The following is a 20,610-nucleotide window of genomic DNA, read 5'->3' as shown; positions in this document are numbered from 1 at the left end:
TATATCAGATAAACAATACTGATTTAAGATTCTTTTCAGTTGGGATTATAAGAGTTAAATATCTTTTAAGAAGATTCCAAAAATTATTTTGATACTTATACAGGATTTTTAATTATTTCGATGTTTTCCAAATACCATATTGACTATAAAAGGAATTTCTTTAAAGCAAAATTTTGCTTTGCCATTGTTTTCTATTGTAGAGGTTAGGAAAGAATTCCATCTGAAACTGATTCAAATAGGGTTAAATTTTTGCCAGTAACTATCCTGTCTGGCCCTTTGGTCGATTACATATACTTGCAAATTAGGATGTGTTAGGGGTTTTGGACCATGTGTTTCTTTTCCATCACAGAGACCACTTTATTGACTTAACCTACTTTGCAACTTTCCTTGTGCCTGGAGGTGTCTCCAGCCAATTCTCCTTTTCATTTTATTAGGATATTCATAATACCAGACCACTTATTTAAAAATCTAAGACCTCATGTTATATGAAATGGATTTTTTAAAAAACTATACTTATATACGTACATTGACCTACAAAGAAGATTAAACATTTAGGTGAGTAATTCGCTGCTGCAGTATTTCTATACTTAAGATTACCTCCATGTTAGTCAATATTACAAAAGTACTTCTGATTTTCAGCTTAGACGATTGGTATCACATTGTTTCTCACATACATTTTTTTATAGCATACAATTTTATAATTTAGAAATGCAAATGAAATTTGCTATCTTAGTAGTCTGAGTATCCTATTGTGATGATATAGTCAGGCATAGTTCTTCCCCCTTTTTGGAATATTTCTTCAGTCATGAAATTGCTTTACATTTAAGAGTAGAAAATAGGGTCAAGTGTGGTGGTTCATACCTGTAATCCCAGCACTTTGGGAGGTCAAGGCAGGAAGATTGCTTGAGGCCAGAAGTTGAAGACCAACCTGGGTAACATAATGCGCTTTTATGTCTACAAAAAAACATTTTAAGAAATAGCTGGTGGTGTGCCCCTGTAGTCCCAGCTACTTAGAGACCCTAAGGTGAGAGGATCACTTGAGTGCAGGAGTTCAAGGCTATAGATGGGCCCCCTGCACTACCAACCTGAGTGACAGAGTGAGAGACCTCATCTAAATGGATAAAAAGATACATTGATAGGTAGGTAGGTAGATAGGAGAAAACAAACTGCTCTGAGATTTTTGGTTTTCTTTTTAGTTTTTTAATTTTAGGAGAGAAAATAACAAAACATTTATTTGATGTCTCAACCACAAACATTTGTACTCAAAGTGACAAGCTATAAACCATTTTCTTGTCCTAGGAGAAAAGATCATAAATCCTCAAATTTGCCTCAATTTCCCATATTTAGTTTTTTTTTCTCATAAGAAAACCACAAATTTTTAAATACCATGTGGTTACATTTGTTTTCCCTCCAGATGGAGCTAAATTACTATATGAGATTGGCTTTATTTTATATTTTTATATTAAAGATGAAAATGACAATATTGAATAGCTCAACTAAGTCTATAAACCTGTAAACAAATTTGAATACAAACCAGATTGCAATCAGTGAAACATTTAAAGTTTTTTTGACAATTCCAAATAATATCAAATGTTTAACAAAAGAAATTAGGTTAATTCTTCTAAATATCATAATTCGTTTATGCTTTTCAAATGTAATTTAAAATAAAACTACTCAGAAGGCATGGGGAAAGTGTACATTAATGAAAGCTATATACTACAGTAGATTTTCAGCAACAGTTTATATAACTAATAAATGTTTGAAAGTTCTTTGTATTCTGTTTTCAAGTAGTTATATGAATCAATCTGGTGCATTTTTACCATTACAGAAGAGATGTTTCTGTCTATTTAAATTCAGTTTCAGTTAAGATTTGTTTACCATGGCAATATCTGTACTTCAGGGCAACACTCTCTTTCAAACCAGTTACATCTTAAAACCAGCAATTGTAAGTCTTAGTTTGGTAATTTTTTAAAAACTAATTTTAAAAAAGTAATCTAGGCAGTGAGCATTTTTCCAGACCTCTGTCTGGGCACATGGGACACCACTAACTGTGATGTTCCCAGACATTATTATTAGAATAGCAGTTCCAAAAACAGCTATGTGGAAATTTACACATGATCCCTGTGAACTTTAAGGATTATTGATATTTTTGGAAACTTTAGGCTGATGTTTAATTTTTTTGTTCATTGTGAGATAAAGCACTTGGGTATTATGAAACCAGTCTACCTTGAGATACTAGTCATTTAAATGAGATGTTAAATGGAGGTGATGATGTTAGATTAGTATAAAATGGTGAGAGGTGTTTTTCTGAGTTATACCCACTTGCCCCAACTTTTTCTAGTATTCGTTGGCTCAGGCAGTGACTGTCTCCAACTCTGTAATGCCTGACACTATTTCAGGTATCCTGTGAGTGCAGAATATTGGGATTACTAAAACTTCCTTTTAAACATAGGTATCTTTTCTTTGTACTTTCCAGCCTCTTCCTCCCCAAAGTAGATAGAAGATTCTTTCCCATTGCTTTGCATATATTAGGCATTCAAATAATTATTGACTTGTCTTGATGTGAAATATATGTGAGGGATTTTCATAAGATGCCACTTTTACTGCTTTATCATCACAGCAGAACTTGGTGTTGTTTCTCTGATGCCACAGGTGAAAGAATTCTTGTGTAAATGTAATCCTGTTAATGGTGTCAGAAAAAGTGAAGCATTATGTACCTATATTTTAATTTATATTCATCTAATAATTACTCCTGTCATTTGGTAGAAAGAGCTCTTTTCTGGGCGGAAGGGGTAGCACAAGGTTTAATACAGTATTCAACAGTTAGTTAAAGACACAACACTAGAAGAGAGGGGGAAATTTAATTCAAAATTTTATTTAATCAAAAGTCAAAATGTGAATATTTGATTAGTAGAGTTATTAGTGAAACATACAGTCAAAAAATAGTGTATTCTTAGTGCTGTTATGTTTTAATCCAGTTCCACTGGATTATATCTTGATTTTATGTTTGTTTATCATAGGGTTTGTATCTTAATTGATGTAATTCCAAAGTATCATATAGATGTCTCAAGCTAAGGATCACCAGGAGCTTTGTTTCATAGTTGGGCTGTGTGCCATGGCAAGTAGTTCCCAGAATTCAGATGAGACTGGGAAATATTGCCCAGAAGAGGAGTTCCCCTTATGGAGCTCAGGGCAATGTGAAGTAATATGGGGCTAGACAGAGCCCTAAGGCCTTGTACACTGAAACTACCTGAGTGTGCCTTTCTGAATATTGCCAGTTATTCCAGCAAGTGAGCATAAATATAACTGTCATTCTTTGTTAACCTTTTATGCCTGTGTAATGTTCAAGTAGTTGTGTGGTGGTTATTACTTTTTAGTTGCCTGGTCCCCAAATACTACATTTGAATAATATTCCACGTGTTTAACAAGGAGTGTTACAGTCCAACAAGCACTCATCTCAAATATGAGGAAAGTTGGGATAAAAGTTATTAGTACAAGAATTTGAGAATATATGTAGTTTTTACTAGTTTTTATTATATATAAAATATTTTTAAGCAAAAAGTGATACCTTTCTAGATTTGATAAAGTCTATTCACTTTTCTGCTGTACATTGTACAGTTACGGTGCAATTGGAATGATCAAGATACTAGTAAATCCTCTGATGATCACAGAAGAGTAATCTTCCCTACTTTATACAAGATAACCCAAATTAGAATTTAAAGTTTTATTTGAAATTTTGCTTCCTCAATGGCAAAGATCCGATGAATGGGAGTTTGTGTAATTGTAGTCTAAGATGCCTCCCCCCACCTGTTAGCTGCTCTAATTGAGGCCTGAGGGAAAAATAGCTTAAATATAAGGAGTTTGACAACTTCAATGGACAAGAAGGAAACTCTATGAGGAAAACTGGGGATTAAAAGTATTTAGAAATAATTTTTGTCAAATTCAAATTATGAGATTCTCGAAGGCAAATATGCTTAGCTCCTCATCTATTCATACTTATTTACTCTTATTGTTGCCTTTTTAGGTTTAGGAAATGGGTATAGGTACAAAGAAAAAAAAAAGTGTTCAGAGCGTGTTTTTCTGGTTTCCCCACCTTTCAACAAGGACTCCAAGGTAATTTCCATTTTCAGGGGAAGTATTTCTCCCACAGCATGGGTAAGGAGAGTGAGGTGATTGTTTCTCTACTCCTCTTGACTTTGAATCTTCCCACTGCATACCCCAGAGTGGTTTCAAGGTCAGTACTGTCTCTAGTTTAATCCACCTTCTGCCATGTGTTCCTCCACATTTACTGAGTTTAAACTAATCATCTCAAGGAGAAAATAAAACATAAATATAAGACCGTGGGAGCACTTTCCATGTTTAATATGCAAGAGCATAGAATAGGATTTCAGGAAACAAGTTGGAAATGTCTTCCTAAAATATTTGTAGTTATAGGGTAGGTTATGATGACTCTCCTCTTGCCAAAATAAGAATATATAATTAAAGAGTGGGGAAGAATGTGTAACAGCCCATGTGATAGCTTGGGCATATTCCTTGTTACTTCCTAGTCTTGAGAACCACAGTTTGCTGTTTTTAAGGTATCTGAGAGGTTCCAGATAAAAGGTGATTGCCAAATGTTCTCAGGCCTTGAGTGTGCTGGATGCCCTAAAGTAGGAAAGGAATTTATAACAGAAGCTCACGATGAAGAACCAGACATTCCGAGCCATCTGAGATCTTGCAATTAGAAGGCGCCAGACGATAAGGAAGAGTGCAGTATTAAAGAGGTAGTGAATATTTCGGAGCCTGGGAACAGACATACATAACCAAAGTTAAAACGACCAGATACCCAACTACATCACCTGAAGGTAAACAGGTCTTTTCTTGGCTATGACCAGCAAATATTTATGAATTGCTCACAAGATAAAGTGGCATAACTTGATGACCTTTGGTTTTTGTATCTTTCATTTCCATTATCTTACTGACTAGTCAGATTTCCACCTTATTTCCCTAATTTGTCTCACATACCTCTTTCTACTCAGAGCTATTTACAAGCATGACTTGCACAATCTTTCTTAAATATGCTTTGGTTGTCCTACCACATCACAAATCTTCACTGGATCTACTACTAGGTGGTAGATGCTAAAGCTTTTAATTCAAGGTTCTTCCTTTCCTGTTTGCAGTCCATGTTTCCATCCCTATCATCTCTGCACTGCAAACCCTCTGCCTCTACCACGATTTTACCAGAGTGCTGCAATTCTTTGTCCTTTGAGGATTATGGTTGAAAGCAATGTAAAGAAGTTGAAGGAACTAGATGGTAGGCAAGTAGTTTTCCCAAGTTAAATAGCACAGTCATGTCTGTCTGCTGGTTATTCCTAATATCACATGATGACAGGGTGTTGAAGAGGAAAGAGAAACATGGGTTCAAATCTGGCTCCCATACGTACTGCGTGTTACATGGGCATATTACTTGCTGTGGTTGAGCCTAAATACCTGTTTGATAAAAATGGGATAACAAGAATAATACTTGGCTCTAGGAGTGGGGTGAATCTAAATGAAACAGTGTATTACAAGGCATAGTAGGCGTAGCACAGAGCCCAGGACTGATAATGAGCAAATGCTCAAGAAAATCTTAATTTCTCCCCTTCTCTGCTCAAGTTTCATGTCTGGTATAAAATCAGATTACATGGTAGGTGTTTAACAGTGACTGACTGATTATACTTACCTTTTTAAGTGTTGCCTTGCTTCTGGGATCCCAGCCATATCTTCTTTCAATAAGTACTTTTTAACTCCTAAAACGTAATTTTCAATGTATTCTAACCAGTTCAGCTGGCGCACATCAAAGTTGAATACCTGAAAGGCAACAGAGGTTATAGCTTACCAGAATCGTGCTGCTGGACCGTTGCTTTGTCCACCTGATAAAGTTTCTCTCATAAATGAGTGACTTTCCTTTTGGGAGACATAAGTTAGACCTCACTAAATGAGAAATTATTTGAGCTATTATTTCAAAGATACTGGTAATAGGGATTTCCATTTATATAGGAATATTTAAATACGAAGCAAGCCAAACATTTGACATTTAGGAAGTCATGTGAGGAAAATTTAAAGAAGCTGATATTAGTCTGGTGAAAACTTATGGTTGGCTTGATGTCCTTTTTTTTTTTTTTTTTAAGTAAATGAGTAATTATTTTTTAAAGTGGTAGAATAATACATTAGTGACCAAATGTAAATGATGCATCTGTCCCTTTTCCCTTAAGTTTTGGTATTGCACCCTTGGCCTGGCATCCTTTCCTATAGTATTGCCACTTCATTATGCAGATTTTAGTAGGCTTTGGGAAGCAAAGCCTTAGGAAATAGGTCAGTGGATTAACATGAGGGTACGTAGATGAGGTTACATTTTTGAATTTATAAGGTAAAATGTGAGTTGTGTTGAGTGCTTTCCCCAGGAAGTGTGCCACATACCCCCACACTGTGGCCATTATATATGGGAACTTTCTGAATCCTCTTCCTTTCCCTCCCTTTTCTTGAATTTAACTGTGTTTTTCTCTGCTGTGGACCTGTAGTTGTTCATCTGTTAGATTCATATTAGTAATTGAGTACATGAAATGCTTATTTTCCATTCTTGAGACGCTTTTACTTGGAGAATGTTCTCCAAATCCATCAAGGTAAATACAAAAGATGCAAAGTGTTCATCTTTTTATGGCTGAATAGCATTCCATGGCATATGTATACTACAGTTACTAATGCATTCATGTGTTGATAGGCAGTTGGGTTGTTTCCACATGTTTGCCCTTGTGAACTGAACTGCTATAAACATTCAAGTGCAAATGTTCTTATGATAAAATCTTTTTTTCTTCTGGGTAGATACCTAGTAATATGATTGCCAGATCAAATGGAAGATCTACATTTAGCTCTTTGAGGATTCTCCATACTTCTTTCCAAAAAGGCTGTATTAGTTTCCCTTCTCTCAACAGTGCATAAGTGTACCCCTCTCTCCACACTCACACCAGTAGCATCTCCAGTGTTGGGACCTTGCGCTGTGGGCCATTCTCACCTAACTGGGGTTAGGTGTTCTCTCAAAGGGGTTTTGATGCATTTCTCTGATAATTAGAGATGATAAGCATTTTTCCATGTGGGTTTTTTTTTGTTTTTTTTGTTTTTTTTGCCATTTGTCCTTTTGGGAAAAGATACTGTTCATATCCCTTGCCTAATGATTAATAGGGGTTTTTGCTCTTACTGATTTATTTGTAGATTCTGGTTATTTGCCCTTTGTCGGATTCAGAACATATGAATACCTTCTCCCATTCTGAAGTTTGTCTATTTGCTTTGTTGATTGTGTCCTTAGCTGTGCAGAATCTTTTCAACTTGATCAGCTTTGTAACTTTGTTGTTGCTGCAATTGCCAATAATATCTTCATAAATCCTTGCCCAAGGCTGGTACTGTAAAGAGTTTTTCTCACATTTCTAGAGTTTTTAATCATTTTGTGTCTTTGATTCAAGTCTTTTATCCAGTGTGAATTAATTTCTGAAAGTGATGAGAGGTGCAGATCCAGTTTCAGTCTTCGGCATGTGGCTAACGAGTTCTTCCAGCACCATTTGTTAAGAAGGGATTCTGTTTTTCTGCCAATGTATGCTTTTGTTTGATTTATCAAAGATAGGATGGCGATATGAGGCTGGTTTCATCTTTAGGTTTTCTGTTCTTTTCCATAGAACTATTTTTATACTGTTTTCCTGCACCTATGGGAAGCCCACCTCTTGCAGTTTGTACTCTCAATCTGTGTCCTGCATGATCATTTATGCGGTCATGGCACTTGTAGTATAATCTGAAGTCTGTTTCTATTTTGTAGAACTGTGTTGGCCATTCTGGTTTTTTTCTGGTTTCATACAAGTTGAAGAACAATTTTTTCTAGTTCTTCAAAGTATGATGGAGGAGGAGGTTTAATGAGAACTGTATTAAATCTATAGATCACTTTGGGCAGCATAGACATTTTCATGATACTAATTCTTCCCAACCATGACCATGGTATTGTTTCTTTGATTAGATTCTCAGCTTGACTATTGTTGATATATAGGAAGGTACTGATTTGTGAACATTGATTGTATATCCTAAGATAGTACAGTATTTCTTGATCACTTCCAGGAGATTCATGGTTGAGTCTTTTAGATTTTCTAAGTATAAGATTATTTCATCAGCAGACAGTGAAAATTTGACCTCCTCCGTCCCCATTTGGACACCTTTGATATTGTGCTTTTGCTTGATTGCATTGGCTATCACTTCTAGCACTATGCCGAATAGTAGTGGTGATAGTGAGCGTCCTTGTCTGGTTCTAGTTCTAAGTTAAAGTATTTTCAGTATTTATCCATTCAGAATGATACTGGCTTTGGGTTTGTCATAGATGACTTCTATTAGTTTAAGCTATGCTTATTTTCTTAAGTGTTGTTATCAGAAAAGGATGGTGTATTTTGTCAAATGCTGTCTATGCACCTGTTGAGAGAATCTTATGGGGTTTTTTGGTTTTTTGGTTTTTTTTTTTTGCAGTTTTTGCAGTTTTTGGCCAGGGCGGGGTTTGAACCTGCCACCTCTGGCATATGGGGCTTTGAGCCACAGGCACTGCCTGAACCATATAGTTTATATTTTTGCTTTTGTTTATGTGGTGAATAGCATTTATGGATTTGTGTATGTTGAACCAACCTTCACTCCCTGGAATGAAGCCAAGTGAGTCATGATGTATTATTTATATTTAAAAAGAGGGTGAAAGAAAAGAGAAGTGATTCAAGATGGTAGGTTCATTCTTGAGCCATCCAGGCTGTGGCTCAAAAGGGCTAAATTGGTGAAAGAGGAGGAGGAAATGAGCTTCAAAAATTGAAAAATAGTTTTGATTTACTATAAGGAACTTGGAATACACATTGTTAATCAGTAGAAAGAGTGTCAAGAAAATTGTGGTATTTGAAGTATTAGGTACTTTTTGGAAGGTTTGGGTTTTAGCCTGTTGAAATAATGTCAGATAAAATATTGCATCACTGGGTAGATTTGGTTTCCTAGGTTTTGATTTTGGTGTATTTGGAGAGACTGGCCTAAAAAATGAACTTGTGTTAGCATAAAAAAGTTTCCAGTATTTAATAAATCTTAGCAAGTGCTTCAGTCCTCCCCACTGGGCACACTTCTCTCACCTGAAAATATAGCACTCTCGTTGTCTATTAAAAAGCTATTATTAGTGAAGAGTTTCTCTCATGTGCAAGGAAGAATTGCCTGATTAGTCTTAGCTGATTTAAACTTACAGTGGGTCCTCACTAGCAAGGATTTTAATAGCAAAAAGTCTTCATTCACATAAATACTATTCCTAGAACAATAGCTGGCACAAAGTAGGTGTTCAATAAATACTTGCTGAAACACATGAATGAATTATAGAGTTTCAGTCAAGTTAAATTTTAATTTTAATAGCCAAAATGTGTCTTTTTGGTTAAACAACAGTTTCTTCTGTTATTTGACCTTTTTTGACTTGTATGAATATAACCAAAGTAGACTCTTGGTTGTTTTTTATTTTTTTCCCCAGACAGCTACTCTTTGATGGAGGCTTAGATTACACCAAATAAAAAGCATAAATTATCAAAACCAAAAAGCCGATTTCCACTACAAGTCATTTATTGACCTTAAAATAGCTACATTGTTTTCTGAGAATTACTTGGAATTCACATGCCTTACATCTTTCCTCCAGCGTCTATAATTAGCTTCTAGGAAATACTAAACTTCTAAAGAATGTAATTAAATTTGACATCTTAAAGATTTAGTAATTCTTTAGGGCTACTTAATTTTGACTCCTTTATATGCATGTAAGATTTGTGTTTATTAATCACAGAAAATCATCTTAGACCTGGGAGGGAAATAACTAAATATTAATATCCCTATTTAACTTTCTGGGTGTTCAGTAAACATTTGCTTAATAATGAGCCCTTTGCTAAATCATTATCCATATTGCTTTTGGTTTGTCCTCTCAAATTTCATGGAGAAACATGACAAGAAATAACTTTTTAATAAGTTATTAATGCATTTGCTTTAGAGATGTTATCCATTATGTGTCTCCTGCCATTTATAGGGCTTCTTTCATAAATAATTCTTTTTGAGTTAAATGGTAAGAAAAGATTTACTTCTCCTGGAACCCTGGTATATTTTCTCCTTTTGGACAATGAATACTCAAAACTATATTTTCTTTCACTTTGCCATGAGAATGCTCAAGAACAAACTCCTGGCTTAACTATAGCGACTTAGAGATTACATCATGAACATTCTGGGTTTTACTCAAGGCTGTGACTTCATATTCTGATATATTTTCCCTGGTTTTGTGTTTTATTTCTATCTTGTTCTTTTATTACCTGTATTTATTGCAAGATATCACAAAACTTTATGGAATCTGGGACATTAACCAAGGGAGCAGATGAAGTTAACAAGGTCCAGAGAGCTTCATAGACTTGTCCCAAGCTGAATTGCTTTTCGAAAGTAATTTCATTATGACTTTGCTTGGATATATTGTTCACAGTATTACTAAATATCATTTATTTATCTGTAGAAACAGAAGCTTTTATTTTCATGCTGTTTCACATTTCTAAGTTAGATTTCGACAAAGCCCTAGTTTGGAATTTGATTCCATATGGCAAATCGAGCTGAATTCTGAGCCAACTCAGAATTTGGCAATTACATTTAGGTTTATTACTTTTGCAAAGATATTTGGAGAGCATATATTAAATCCACTGAAGCTTTGATTCTTTTTTTTCCACAAAATTTTTAGTTATTTTAAGTCGAAGAGGTAAAATGTCAAAAATGAAACTAAGGTCCTTCCTTACTTTTTGAATTATTCACATGGGTAAATTACATGAAAAATTACAATAAGGATAATCCTACATAAAAGTAGAAGCTAATTCAAAAATATATTAGCTTGAATTTATTTATTTTTGTTTTTATAAGCTTGTTTAATCATCACCCACATGTACTAGAGCTCTAAGAATTGTGACTCTACAAAGTATGCAGACATTCTGAACAGCCGTACCTCACGTCATTTTGAGAGGTACTCAGCAATGATTTCAGATACAATATCCCTCAAAATCTCATCTGGTTCACTTACTATAACATATATGGTGTTTGACATTTTAAATAACCCTTAAGTTCCATGGCATACAATAATTCCAGGGCTTGGTTTTGAATCATGCTCTGTGAAGCTGGTATGTAGAAATCCCTGGCGGTAACAAGCTAGCTAGCTGCCTTGCATTTATTTCTCAATGTGATTCAGTTTTTCTATATACTGTGAGGTACAAAATAAATCAAAAAATACTTTTTTAATAGGTATTTTTCTTAGTGGAAAATGTCAGGAGAGTGAAAACTTTAACATTTATTTGATAACTTTAGTAATAGCACAAGGACATACTCAGGGAACACTTGGCCCTTTGAGAAAACAGAGCTGGGAGCAGGTACAGAGTACAGAAGGTTTCTGTATTGGTGAATTTCTGAATATGTAAAGATTGTCTCTGGTGACTGCCAACAAGCTAAAGAAAGTAATGGTCTTCATATTAAGCAATTAAACCAAAAGCCTCTTGAGAAGTCAAAGTCTGAATTGTTGAAGAACAATATTGTAAGGAGGAAGCCTGACAGTGTAGGAGGGAGTCTCCGATGAAATAGAGTGCATAGGATTAGTTTTAAAAAGTTAAGAGCAGGCGTGGTGGCTCCTGCCTATAATTCCAGCTACTTGGGAGGCAGATGTAGGAAGATCCCTTGAGCTCAGGAGTTCAAGACCAACCTGAGCAACATATGAGACCCCTGTCTCAAAACAAACAAACAAAAAACAGGCATGATAGCCTGTGCCTGTAGTCCCTTCTACTTGGGAGGCTGTGGTGAGAGGATCACTTGAGCCCAGCAGTTCAAGGCTACAGTGAGCTATGATCACAACACTGCACTCCAGCCTGGATGACAGAGTAAGACCTCATCTCTAAAAAAAGTAAAAGTAAATAAAAAAGAAGGAAGGAACTGTAGCTGTGGAGATGCTGAATGGTTCTTATTTGACAAGAATAGTGGATGTAAGCATTTATGAGCAATAAAACCATTATTTTTCATTGAATTCATATGCTATGGAGGGTAGGGGAAAGACAGAGGTACTCGGAGGTACTGAGGGGTAAGGAAAGGACTGAAGTGCCGCAGATGAAACAGGACCGCAGCACAGCAGTGAGGATTTAAACCCAGCAACCTAGGTCTCGTGCCTACATTCAATATGGTTGTCATAGCAACTCTCCTCCCCAGTCGGTGTCTATCACCAAAGCTTCCTTTATTCATCAGCTCTCAAAGTCGAATAATGCTGCATTTCAAATGAGTGACATTCTCCCGCTGTGTAAATTGGGGCTGTACTTACTCTCTGGTCTTCAGGACTCAGCTCAGACATCAGCATCTCCGTATTGTCCGTACTCCACTCCCAGCTCCGGTTGACGAAGTACTCCAGCATGGACACAGTTCGTAAAAGTCGATTCATGAGCTTGGTCATCCTGAGGGGAAGATGAGACAGGAGCAAAGATCAGCACACCACAGATGGCTGCTTCCCTGTCACTGTGCAGGGACAGATGAGGAATTATTTTGAAGAAAATATATAAAGTTAGCCTACTCCCTCTCCCCCAGTTCCTCATGAAAATTCTTGTTTGTGTTTTCTTCTGCATTGACGCTCTGTTCATTCAACAGGAAAGGAAGGAGATGAAGCCAACGGAGCCTGTTCTACTGTGCATTTTACCACCACCACCCTCCACTTCCTTTTTCTGACATCTCTTAAGTATAGCAGACCTATTTTAAAACTGAGCCACCCTTAATAACATATTGTTTATTTTTAAATTCTGAGGTAGACAACTAGAAAACCTATTTCTGTTCTTTAGTGTATGTTCTTAGATTTAAAAAAAAAAAAAGTGATAGGACCTGCGATCTTAGTATCTGGTGAACCAAAACCAGTTGTCAATTGTAATGAAGATTTAAGAGAAAAGAATTTGTGGATAACCTATGTTAGGCATTGTGCTGGTAACTTTTGGAAAATATTTTCTCTGCTAATTTTGTGAGATAAGTATTTTTGTGCATTTTTATGGTGGGTAACATGAAATGTACAAGCCAAATTCCAGCCAAGTTTTGACACCTCATAAAACCTCTGCCTGTGTACTCTCACCACCCTCTGTAGCATTAATTAAGATGAATCACATTCTCAATCCCATGCTTGGGACTTGGACCAGATCTTCTCTGTGAACCTCCCAACTTTATAACAATTTACAAACACTTTTCATATGCAATCTTACTTATGCCTAACAATGTGACTTACATTATTAATCTTCATTTTACAGAAATATTATGCTCAAGGTCAATCTAGATAATGCCCAAACCTAGGTCTTTTAGCTAGAAGTCACCTTTGGCCTATAGAGCATTTGATTTTTTTTTAGTTAAGCCAGTCTATGTAGAAGTGATTATTGCAGTTGACTCAGTAATGATTTATGATGCTATTTTGGGGATTTGTTCTTATTTCTGGTCAAGTCCTAATACTCATGTACCTAAAAACTCATGAAGTACTTCTCTAACTGTATTATGGAGCATTTCTTAGGCTAGAAGTGGATATCATTGTGCCTTGGTACCATCATCATAATAGGGTTCCGTTTAACTATTATTATCTAAACCTTTATTCATTCCCCAACTCTGATGCAATTCATACAGTTTCAATAAATTTATTTTAATTTTTAAAAAGAATGGGTGTCTATGATATTATTGTATGTATAGGACTATATCAGCTTGATGGCATTTTTTTAAGAAAAAATACTTTCCTTATAAAAGTAAGAAAAAAATACTTTTAAAAAGTATTTTAATAAGGTATTTAAAATAAAATATGAAAATATTAATATTTAATATTAAAATATTAATATTTTTAATTAAAATACCTTTATATCTTTTAGGTAGGGAAGGTCTTCTTAATATATAAAACACAAAAGCTATTTAAAAAGCAATGATTCTTTTTATCACACAAAAATTTAAAACATTTAAAAATAGATTATTATATTCTAAGCATTTCAATAATAGAACCCTATTACAAATATGATTAGTAACCCCTTTTTGTAGAAGAAGAAGTTAGGACTTAGAGCAGGCATCCTCAAACTACAGCCCACGGGCCACATGCAGCCCACCTAGGACATTTATCTGGCCCGCTGGGTGTTTTTGTTGCTGCTGCCTGTCTTGCTTAGCAGCCAACTCGTCCCGGGGCCCGCAGTCCAGCCCTCCAACAATCTGAGGGAGAGTGAACTGGCTCCCTGTTTAAAAAGTTTGAGGACCCCTGATTTAGAGAGATGAAGTAACTTAAGGCTTATTAAGTTATAAAGTAACTTATGAAGTACGGTCTGAGGGTTCAGACCGTTAAATTGGCGAAGTTAGGATTTAGTTAGGATTTCAGCGCTACAAGTCTGACTCCAAACTCCATGCTCATAAGCCTCATATACACTTATACTACAAAAATCTTTATAATCAAGGCTAAAAATAACTGGGAGAAAACACGTGAAATACATATTTATACACACACAAGTTCTCATAAATCAATAAGGATGACCCAATGGAAAAAATAGACAAGGAACGGGGAAGCAAGCAACTAACAGAAGGGAAAACTTGAATGTCCAGTGAACAGCTGTCTTCAGCAATCAGGAGCATGCGTATCAAAGTAACAAAGAGATGTCATTCCTTACCATGAGCTTGACAATTCAAAAAAATTGATTTTTGCAAAATAGTAAGGAGGGTGAGAACTACTTTGTGCCTTCATACACTGTTGTGGTAGTACAAGCCAATAGAGTCTTCCTGGCCACCTGGCAGTAGTCACAAAATCTCTGTACCCTTTATGCCAATCTCACTTCTCTGCATCCTCCCCAGACATAGTCGTATAGTCCACAGAGAGCTGTGCACACTGATACTCATTGCCCCATGGCTCAAAGTAGGAAAAAATACTCCACAGAATGCCTTCAATTTCCATGGAAAATTAGTGAGAAAAAGTTGAGAAATATGTACGATTGATTTATGCACCTACACATACCCCTACGTCAAAGTAAAATTACATTTAAATGTTCACATATCTGTATATAGAAAGGCATAGACACTCACAAGCACACCTGGAGAAGCAAAGGGTCTAGAACAGTGGTTCCCAACCTTCCTAATGCCACGGTTCCTCACATTGTGGTGACCCCCCAACCATAAAATTATTTTTGTTGCTACTTCATAACTGTAATTTTGCTACTGTTATGAATCATCATGTAAATATCTGATATGCAGGATACCCCCCAAAGGGGTCATGACCCACAGGTTGAGACCGCTGTTTAAAGCTTTAGCAGTTCTGCCTACAACTGTTGGTGTTTCTTCTGTTCCTATCTTTATTTAAAAAGCCCCATAGAACTGTTTCCCCCACAATCATAGTGGTTCCTATTCACTCTGCACAAAAAGAGCTGAGTTACGAGCTATACGTGAGGTCTTTAAAAATTTGGGGTAAACTCTACACTGGCTAAGTTTTAGTCATTTTCACTGCTAGTAAGTATGGAAATTCAACATGCCCAATTCTTATAAATGGGCTAGTACAGAAGGCAGTTCATTTCATGCTTCTGATTCTGGATCACAGGAATCACCTCTGCAATTATAATAACGGTGCCTATGACACAAGCAATGCTGTTATTCAAGTGAGACAGAGAGGGACGTGTCCCGTGTCCAGCTAGATGGTGAGAGAGCTGCCTTGGCGTCAGCACACTGCTCCCTCTAACGTCTTCACTCATCTCTAGGTGTCAGTAAATCCAGTTCAGAATACTGGCTTTGATATTCATCTCTGTTTACATCCTTCCTATCACTTCCTTTGAGACTACTTCAAATTCTTCCCTTAGCTTATTCTTTTTTTTCCAAGTAAAGGCAGTCATGTCTAATTCCCTTAGCTTATATTAATATTTCTGCAATTTTTTAAAATTTTCACTTTTTAAATTGGGATGATGAAGATATCTTCCTTGGGTGGTTGTGAGAATGACAATGGGATCATCATGCGTCATCCTTAGCCCCACAAGTGCCACACAGTGAGTGCTCAGTAAATGAGGCTGTTATCATTAGTGTGTGTATTTTTAGATTAACTCTTTAGAAAGCCCTAGTGGCAGAGGCTCAGTTGCTTTTCTTTTCTGTGTGGATGACTGCTGGCTGAATTCAACAAGCCAAGTTCCTTAACATGTAACTTCTCTCATTATGCTGGAGGATTTCCAACATAGGAGTCCTTGTGACTTCTCTCTATAAATAACTGCTTTGTTTGTCCCCAAATTTATATAGGTTGAGTATTCCTTATCCAAAAAATGTTTGGGACCAGAAATGTTTTAGAATTTCAAACATTTTTGGATTGGGGGATATTTGTGTATACACCTTGAGATAGCTTACCGATAAGAATCCAAGTCTAAAGATGAAATTCATTGATGTTTCATCTTCACCTCCTACACTTAGCCTGCAGTGATTTTATATAATATTGTAAATAATTTTGCACATGAAACCACGTTTTGATAGCATTTTGACCGCGACCTGTCACATGAATTCTGGTGTGGGATTTTCCAGTTGTGGTATCATGTCACTACTCAAAAAGTTTGGAATTTTGGAGCATTTTGCATTTCAGGTTTTTAGATTAGGGATGTATTTACGTGTTAGATTCAGCTGTCTCCTCTGATCCTCAGCTGCAGGGAATATAAAAGACTTCAGGGTTCTGATTTCCCATGCACTGGGACTCAAAGCCATTGACTCAGCTTCTTACCTGGGCTTCCTCCCTGTGAGTCGCAGATAGAAGTCGTAGATGATGGCTGGGGCATGGTGGCTGACTGCGTTCCAGTACTGGATCATGAATTTGTTGCTTGTAAAGTCAGCGTTTGGCCTCCTGAAAGCCCTCTCATATGGGATTTTTTCAAATGATGCCAAGATTGTGAATCCTGGGGGAACAAAAAGTACTAAGTCTAGGAGAACATGAGTTCATCAAAAAGTGGAAGGCATTGGCAATGGGTCAAAATAATACAGACTAAGGATTTGCTGTGTAGAGTCAAAAATCAATTTCTAAGAACAATGTAAAGATTTTTATGCCAGGCAAATGGTCATCTGCAAAATCAAACCACATGAAAGGGATAAGATTTGGGTCCTTTTCTTGAAACATTTTCTGTAAAACAAATTCTTGGGCAAATAGATTTAGTAAATTACTATTCAGAAAAATGTAAACCCATAGTTTAATTCCAAGGTTATTGGGTATACTCTGAAAACCCCAAGACAGAGATGAGGGGTCTTATTTCCTTGGTTGAATCCTTACTTGCAGAACCATTATGAAAGTTCCTTGGCATTTCACTTAAATCTTTATTAAAGGTTTAAGTAAAAGATAATAAAGCCAGGACTCTCTTGTGCTGATGGACTTTAAATACCACAATCTTTTACTTCTTTGGCATTTTTACTTCTCTGGGAGTGAGAACATCTGCCTCAGTACATCGCCAGAGATTTTTCATAAACTTTTTATAAATTATTTATATTAAGCTTAGTTAAAAGAAAACCTTTTTATGTACATTTGTGAATTCAATGGTTCTTTAAAAAATATATCCATTTGAATTCAATTTTGATTTAATTTATCTAGTTTTTTTTCCTGGAGAATATGTCTGAGCTTATTATTCAATTATGATGAAGCAATCAATTATTATGGTAACATGATTATTACCCTCCCTAAAAAGATACCACCTAGAATATTACATGCTAATCCAATATTTTTTGGGAGTTCAGCCAAAAAGTTTGGGGTCATCCTTTCTTTCTTTTTTTTTTTCCTTTAATGAGCCCAAATCAGGTCTCTGTTTGAAAAATATCCAGTATCACAATTTCTATTCCTATCTCTCTACTCGAAACCACCACTGTAGCTTAGAATATTGCAGCTGTGCCCTAAGTGGTCTCTGCCACCACCTGTGCAGGCCTGCAGTTGGCTCTCCAGACAGCAGCCAGGGTGATTCTTTTAAAATGTAACTCAGCTCACACCTATAATCCCAGCACCGTGGGAGGCTGAGGTGGGAGAATCGCTTGAGTTTAGGAGTTTGAGACTTGTCTGAGTGAAGCGTGAGACCCTAACTCAACAAAACAATGAAAAAAAATTATTTTTTTTAAATAAATATGGCGGTGAGCTCTGTGGCAGTGAGCACCTGTAATCCCAACAACTTGGGAGGCTGAGGCAGCAGGATGGCCATAGCCCAAGTCTGAGATTGCCATGAGCTATGATGCCACTGCGCTCTGCTCAGGGCATAGGGTGATCCTCTGTCTCAACAACGAGAACAACAACAACAAATGTAACTCAAAGCCCATTCAGAATGCTTCAGTGGAATCTCCTGTCCCTGGAGGGAAGGCCAAATCCTGAGGCTGTTATCTACATCCTCATGCCCAGTGCTCCTGGCTCTGCCTTTATCTTCTGGCCTCCCCCCTCTCAGGGTCTCTGCGGTTGCCGTACTGACCTCCTTGCTGTGCTGGAAAGGAAGAAGAGCTTCTGGACTTGTTCCTTTAATTTGGAGCATTTCCCCCTCACATCCCTTTGCTTTACCTCCTCACTTCTTTTAGGCCTCTGATAAGATGTCACCTTCTCAGGGAAGCTTTCTTTGGCCACCACATATAAAGCGGCCTTCCTATTTCACTCTTCTTACCTCTTTAGTCTGCTTCATTTTTCTTTAAGCACTTAACTACATCTTATGTCTATTTCTCCCTGCAAGGATGCAAGTACCAGGAGAACAAAGCTTTGTCTGTTTTGTTCATACTATACAGTATCTTGAAAGATGGTTTGTAGGTAACCATTGCTGAGTAGATAACTTTTTGACTATATGAGTGAGTGAATGTCTCAGCAACATACAATTACCATTTCATAAATCTGTCTCAACTCTTTAGTCATTACAAAAACATTTATTTAGCATTTAATCCTTGCCAGACACTGTGCTAGGTGCTAGGGTTATAAAATATATCTGGTATATTGGTATGGACAAAGTGAGATTGCAGGTCTTTTCCCTGAGTATTCTGCTGGAGGTCAGTACACTATGGTGTGGAGGAATACACAGACAAAAGAAGCATCTAACTCCGGGTGCTGGGGTTGGGAGTGGTGAGGGTAGGTTAGGAAAGGCTTTCCGAGAAAGCTGTCTGAATTGCAACAGCAAACATTTACTGATGTATTTATTGTTCTTGTCACTTTGCTAAGCACTTTATCTCATTAAATCCTCCCAAGAGCTTTCTGAAGTAGAATGATTCTTATTTGGATTTGACAAGTAAGAAAATTGATATGTAGGGAGACCTTAAGTGATTTTCCCAAGTTCCACTGGTAAGTAGTGGTGTCTAGTAAGGGGGAGGACCTACACCAGCATGTGTTCTGCGTGGGCATGGATTTCTGTTCAGTGTTAAATCCTCAGCACCAAAAGTAACGCTTATTCAATGAATACAGGATCTGATGAATGAGCTGTGATTTGAACCCACATCTATTAAAGCCACAAACTCTTAACCATTAAGCTACTGTGTTCTGAAGGACAAGTAGGATCTCATGCATATGTAGAAAATTGAATTTCACAAGTATAAACTACACATCTACATATTCATAGGTCAAAGCAGGAAGCAAAATGAGACACTTTAAATGCTTAGAAAATACTGATAACACAAATATTACAGGGTGGAATACAGCACAAGGGACATTTGAGGGGAATGTAAAGCCTGAAATGCTCACAGAGGAAAAGCTGAATAACCGTGAGGTATGTTCCTACGTAAAATGAAAGGAAAAGGGAAAAAGAATTCAAAGCCAACAGGGGGGTGGGGATGTTAGAAATAAGATGAGAAATCAATGTTGGGGAAAACAAAGGAGCAGAGGAAAGAATCGATACAGCCAGAGGTTGGTTCTTTGGAAAAATGTATAAACTCCTTTGGAAGACTAAGGGAGAGACAAAGAGAAGACTCACTCACCATTGTTACGAATTGAAGGAGAAACAGAACCACAAATATAGCGCATGGCAAACGCAAAAGATCATACCAATGATTTTTATGTAAGTATTAATACATTTTAAAACTTAAATGGACAACTTATTAGAAAAAGAGACAAATATAATTTACTAAAACTGATTCAGGCAGAACCTGAAAGCCTGCACAATCCTATAGTTATTGAAGAAGTTGGAGCAGTAAACATCTTCCCATAACAAACCACAAATCCAGATAACTTATAGGTAATTTTATCAAATCTTCAAAGACTGGATTATTCCAATCTTAAACCCTGTAGAGAATAGAAAAAACCAGGGAAATAGACTTAAACTCCTTCTGGTTTGATACACCAAAGTCAAAATTAGACAAGGACTATGTAAAAACCAAGAGGCAGAATCTTATTTCACTGAAGCATAGCTGTAAACATCCTAAAAAAATTATTAGCAAATTAAGCCAACAGTACAGAAAAGATAACAGGCGATGACCCAGTGGGATTTATCCTAAGAATGGCAGCAGAGTTTAATATTTGAAGACTTCTGTTCAAAATTAGGAAAGAAAACAATTTTTCATTTTTACTCTTCATTGCATTAGAAGTTCAACAAGAAAAACAAAGACCCAAATTTTAGCAAGACAAGT

At 36.5% G+C, this 20,610-nt stretch overlaps 1 protein-coding gene across 3 annotated transcripts in view; it reads right to left on the bottom strand.

Moving 5' to 3' along the window:
• Nucleotides 1-3,638: 3,638 nt before the first annotated feature.
• FAR2 (fatty acyl-CoA reductase 2) overlaps nt 3,639-20,610 on the bottom strand; it is a 164,994-nt gene continuing 148,022 nt past the window's right edge. For 2 of the 3 annotated variants that reach the window (XM_003792481.2, XM_003792480.2), the window contains exons 9-12: nt 16,775-16,946; nt 12,368-12,497; nt 5,702-5,829; nt 4,342-4,782 (exon numbers count right to left, since the gene is read on the bottom strand). In XM_003792481.2, the coding sequence (XP_003792529.1) occupies nt 4,620-4,782; nt 5,702-5,829; nt 12,368-12,497; nt 16,775-16,946 (593 nt within the window). In that variant the 3' untranslated portion in view covers nt 4,342-4,619. Of the gene's footprint in view, nt 4,783-5,701; nt 5,830-12,367; nt 12,498-16,774; nt 16,947-20,610 lie in introns of all 3 variants that reach the window. The other variant, XM_012806786.2, reaches the window with a different exon arrangement.

This window comes from Otolemur garnettii, unplaced genomic scaffold, assembly GCF_000181295.1.
Source record: "Otolemur garnettii isolate 467f Iridium unplaced genomic scaffold, OtoGar3 scaffold00057, whole genome shotgun sequence".
Taxonomy (NCBI): Eukaryota; Metazoa; Chordata; class Mammalia; order Primates; family Galagidae; genus Otolemur; species Otolemur garnettii.
This window is presented reverse-complemented; position numbering and strand designations above follow the sequence as displayed.